The 5,748-nt window shown below is 32.8% G+C and overlaps 1 protein-coding gene across 1 annotated transcript; it reads left to right on the top strand.

Moving 5' to 3' along the window:
- Positions 1-2,090: 2,090 nt before the first annotated feature.
- Positions 2,091-5,156, top strand: LOC132747836 (beta-1,3-galactosyltransferase 1-like). The gene has a single exon (XM_060737365.1). It carries the CDS (start codon positions 2,429-2,431, stop codon positions 3,686-3,688), a length of 1,260 nt encoding a protein of 419 aa, XP_060593348.1. The 5' UTR covers positions 2,091-2,428; the 3' UTR covers positions 3,689-5,156.
- Positions 5,157-5,748: the final 592 nt, after the last annotated feature.

Below are 5,748 nucleotides of genomic sequence, written 5' to 3' on the forward strand. Positions count from 1 at the left end.
TTGCCCTTTGTTCATTTTTACACTTTGACTTTTACCCGGGACATAACTCTGATATCATCAGGAAACTTTATAGATAGATAGATCTTATTGAATAAAAAGAAGTGCAGTGCAAAAAGACATAACTCCGCTTTGCCTAATTTTGGAGTTTTTGCGCTTTGTTCATTTTTTATACTTTCCTGTGTCCAGAGCCTTCTCGGGGAGCATCACCCGGTTCAATCGGCTCTTGTTGTGTATAGTAAACAAATTTCTAATAAAAACCCAAAGAGCAAGAGTTATCATGAATAGGTGGCTGGGCCGCCATCCCGCCAACTTCACAAAAATTATGAAATAAAAAAGTTTTCTCAACGGCATTTTTCCATTTGCACATCCTTTTAGGAACTAAGAATTACAAAAAATGTATTAACAAGTTCATTAAATACCGTTATTTTGTTTTTATGACATTTCCACAACATTATGATTAGGCCGCTAGGCATAAACATACAAGTCAACATTAAAATTTTAGACCGCAGGGGCCACCAGCCGCCAACTTCACAAAAATGATAAAACAAAAAATCTCTCAAGGTGATTTTTTTTCTTCGTATATACCTTTTTAATATCAAGAATAGTCTTAAGAGTTTCAATAAATGCCGTTTTTATTGTTGTTTTCTTTTATAAATTTCTACGACAGTAAAATTTCCGGCTCCCAGGCCCCTTGAAAAAACAAAAATTTATGAATGTAATTTTTTTCTCTTATGTAACTTTTAGATGATAAGATATGTCTTTAAAATTTAATTAAGATTCGTTTTAATTTCTTTAACTTTAAAAATTTTAGGGTGCTAGGCCGCCGGGCCGCCAACTTCACAAAAATGATTAAATGGGAAAGTTTTCTCAAATATCCTTTAAATAATTTAAAAAAACAAGGATTGTCTTTACAACATCATTAATTGCCGTTTATATTATTTTTATAACATTACAACAAATTAAAGAATAAGGCCGCTAGGCCGCCAACTTCACGCCACAAGGCTGATGGGCCGCCACGCCGCCAACTTCACACTTTCAGGCCGATGGGCCGCCAACTTCACGCCGCCAGTTCGCTGGGCCGACAGGCCGCCAACTTCACACCGTCAGGCAACTTGGCCACCAACTTCGCATATCTCCAAATATATATTTTTGTTCAATAGCGCATAAGAGAATTTTTTTATGCAGACACCACTTTTAGGGTAGATTTCCATTGTTTCATGCAATACTTAAACATATATGTTTTCATAGTCACTTTGCAAATATTCGATGACCGGTAATTATTTGCTGGTATTCTGAAGTAAACCATATGGATTCAACGTATGATACAACGGTATAATTATGTATAAGGTAGAATTACATTTACAAGTAGAAATACAATTCCAAAATTTATCAAAATTATGAAATTTAAAAAATGCTAGAAATTAAAAACACGATTTATTAACTTGTGTTTTATTTAGTTAAAAGAAATAAAAAAACATATATTTAGCGAAACTACAAAAAGGAATTGTCAAAGATTCGAACTTCTCTTACTTACCTCTAAGCCATCGAGCGGTATTAATTTCCATGTTATGTGCGATTTAAACCCGAATTTGCAGTATTGTTCAACATATTTTTATTGCGTTACTAACGCAGTTAGGGCTATTTTTGTATATGTTGACCTATTTTAGTAATAAATATGGTTTGTAAGTGATGTTTCCAATGTGAAAGTAATATTCTTTGTTCATTTTACAATATTTTACTTTTTTATACATTTTCAAAATTTTCATGAAAATTAGCATGCTTCTGAAGACACTTTTACCTGCTTTAAAACTGGACGTCGACTCACGCTCGGGTTCAACACTTTCCTTCCAAATTCCTTCCGAGCTTTTATTCAGGATTGACCAGATAGATATAGACAATCATCACATGTGCGGGGAAATTAATGAAATTTAACATTTATACACGTAAAATATAATTATTGCAGCTGAGATAATATCAAAACAATTATTGTGGTCATCATAGCGCCTTAAGGAAAATACACGTTTTTCTTATATATATGGTTACGAAGACCATGTATCTGTAAAACATACAATACACTATCTGTCATATCGCAACATTTCATTATATATCACTATCTGAACCTTTTATTCAAAATATTTCTGTATTTGGATGTATTCATTTCTGTAGATAAGATTGAAGCAAACTAAACTTGAATGTTATCATTGCCGGATATTGGGGACGAGTTACACAGCGGAAATTTGAGTTTGTTAATCACCTAAATTGTACGAATTGACTTTAAAACTTGTTTGTAATATTTTAAAATTTGAGGGTGTGTGACTGATTACGTTTACCATTATGAAAGCAAGTTTTATCAAGTGACAAGAAATAGACAATTCTCGGTTATAGTTGAAGATAAAGTGGAGGAAATATTAATATATTATCTGTGATAATGGCGGCAAAACGGAGAACTTTATATGTAATAGTGTTAATTTCATTGATGTTGGTGCTTGTTAACGTTTCGTCTCTACAATACAATGTTACTTCATATTTCTTTCAATTCAGCCCTGCCATAAAAACTGACTTTGATCAAGTTGTTAACAACCATTTGGAAGATGATTACAGTGAAAATATTAAAGAATTATCTGTAAGATCGTCAGCCTTTAAATCTGATAATCCTAATGACATAAAAGAACCATTATCTAAAATTAAACTTGATAAAGAAAAGAATAATTCATTACAGAACACGTCAGATGGGTCACTACCATCAAGCAATGGTGTTCATGTTGAGAAATCTCAAACTATTCTACAATATAGTGTGCAACAGAATAAACAAAAAGTGGTACCAGCACCGGGTTCAATAAGAACAAGCAGTTGTAACGGATGTTTCCAACACAATTTCAGTTATATCATAAATAATGAGAACATTTGTAAGACAGTATCCACAACTCAGACTATAGACTTGATTATAATGATTCTTACATCCCATCAAAATTTAGACAGAAGAAATGCAATTCGGGAAACATGGCTTAGCCTTTCCAAGAAAAATACTGCAAACGTTCGTTATGTGTTTCTTTTAGGAGAAATTGGTGACAAGGCTCTCCGTTATCGTGTTTTGAAAGAAAACGAAATTTATCAAGATATAATTAAAGAGGACTTTACAGATTCGTATACTAATCTAACTTATAAGACTGTCATGGGTTATAAATGGGTAGTAAGTCATTGCTCAGTTGCTAAATATGTAATGAAGACAGATGATGACATGTATATAAATGTATGGAATATACTCAGTTTAGTACACAGTAAAGGTGTTCTACTGGACAATAATTTAGCCGGTTCATGTAGTACCGGAGCACCGATTAGAAATAGTAAATCCAAATGGTATGCTTCTGTTAGCGATTATAAAGAGAAAAAATATCCAGGGTTTTGCTCTGGAACTGCATACGTCACAAGTATGCATTTAGCTGCTAAGTTATATAACATAACAGCGACAACACCATTCTTTCATTTAGAGGATGTATATATAGGATTGTGTTTATATAAGATTCGTGGAAATATCATAAATGTAAGTGGATTTAATCGTAGAAGAGTTTCTCTTGACCCTTGTATATATAAAGGCACACAGATGTACTCTTCCCATCTGATGGATCCGAAAACGTTGCGTGATATATGGACTCGTGAATGTGGAGGAACAAATGTCACACAAAATTAAAAGATTTTGTCTTTCAGGGTTTTTTTGTACAATTCATTAGCATAATTTAAAACAAATAAAAATAAATTAGTAATTATAAAAGAAAAAGGTTAAGGCAAAGTAAAGATATGCTTTGGATTCTTCATCAGATTCTTCATCAAACTATAAATGTTTTACGAAAAAGGTTTTAAAACAATAGTATGCATTGGTTGACTTTTATCAATCGTATCTTTAATAGATATCATTATGTTTTATCCCCCATTCTTACATTAAACTGGTGACCTTATAATTTAAACTAAAATGTTGTAGACAAATATGACATATTGTGTAATGCATTGTATTTTAATGTATTGATATAGTTAACGTGAAAAGTTAACCGTCATTGAGATTGATACTTCGTAACTCGGTTATGCCAGTACAATTGCAACCTTTCGGCCCTTTCCGTCTGTCTTCGGATTATGAAGAATAGCCGAAGCCGAAGACGTTCCGATTGACCAGTAGAGAAATGCTGGTACATTCTACAAGCACGGACAAGATGATAAATTGCTCATTATCGTGCGAAGAGTCGTTAATCATAGCCACGTAGATCTAGTTTCAAAGTGATTGGAAAAGTGATGTTCACATTAAACAAATGATGGAGTTCTTATGATAACCTGTCAGGAGTTTTTATGGTAACTGTCACGGAGTTCCTAGAAAACGTTACGAATTTCATCGGAAATCTTTTTCATATACCGAAGAAACACTTTTGAAAAATGGTAATATTCATCTTTAAAAAACGAGTTTGCAATGCTAAATTAAACTTTGATGATTAAGCGTGAGTTACAAATACTTTTATGTGTCGGGAAAAGCTTTTTTTATTCCTTTTTCCATCGCCTCTTGTTTAAATAAGCACAACATTGGTTATTCTTAATGTTGATTTTGAGCGTATTTTAGTTCAAAAGATATTTTTCAAATAAAAACTAATGCGAATCGTTATTTGACATTATTAAACTGAACGAATGCACTACATGTCGTGTTCGTCATCTATAGTTTTATGTCTTAAGTTTCCTTTGAAATGTAAACGCTGAATGTACAGCAGCTACATTGTTCTTGTGAAGATAGAAATATATAGACATTATTTCTTCGATATCTATATTATGATGGCAACGTTAAAGTAGTATGCGTTAGGTTGGTATGATAATAAAACAAATGTAACAAGGAACATCGCAATGCGATGCAACCAGGTTTTCAGCAAAATATTTCACAGAAGCTTTGTCATGAAGGGGCATTTGTTTTTAATTGAACTTTTAGGAGGAATTATGGCTTTTTTTAATATTCCTCAAACAAAAATGATTGAGAAATTTTATGTTGTCTATTCGCCTTTTTTTCCCAAATGTTTTAGAAAGGTAAACAGTACTTTATTTTTGCTTAATTTTTGCATTTTTGCGTCTCTTGTCATTTTCTTTTGTCAACAATATTGGCGTGTGGTGTTTTGTGCGATATCAAGAAAAGTATGTTCACAATTTTAAAAAAATACTTGAATGATGTCTTGGAAGAAACATGAGAATTTAGTGAGCGCCAGGGCACTTGATGACAAAGCTTCTGTGAAAGTTTGGTCAAAATCCATTGAGAAATGTAGGAGAAGTTGCGCACTGTAGAAATTGTTCACTATATATTCTGTATAAGGAAAAAATATACAAAGGGCCATAATTCGGTCAAATATTATCCAATCACAAAACCCCGACAATATGTGCCAGGCACTTGAAAACAAAGCTTCTAAGAAAGTTTGGTCAAAATCCGTTGAGAAATGTAGGAGGAGTTGAGCACAGAAGAAATTGTTCACTATATATTCTGTATAAGGAAAAAATATACAAAGGGCCATAATTCGGTCAAATATTATCCAATCACAAAACCCCGACAATATGTGCCAGGCACTTGATAACAAAGCTTCTAAGAAAGTTTGGTCAAAATCCGTTGAGAAATGTAGGAGGAGTTGCGCACAGAAGAAATTGTTCACTATATATTCTATATAAGGAAAAAAAACAAAGGGCCATAATTAGGTCAAATATATACCAATTGCAAAACCCTGGCAATATGTGTCA

Source organism: Ruditapes philippinarum, unplaced genomic scaffold (assembly GCF_026571515.1).
Source record: "Ruditapes philippinarum isolate M1 unplaced genomic scaffold, ASM2657151v2 ctg6130_1_1_1_1, whole genome shotgun sequence".
NCBI classification, from domain to species: Eukaryota; Metazoa; Mollusca; class Bivalvia; order Venerida; family Veneridae; genus Ruditapes; species Ruditapes philippinarum.

What these genes read in the sequence shown, in the direction of transcription:
- LOC132747836 (XM_060737365.1), top strand. Translation starts at nt 2,429, where the DNA reads ATGGCGGCAAAACGGAGAACTTTATATGTAATAGTGTTAATTTCATTG.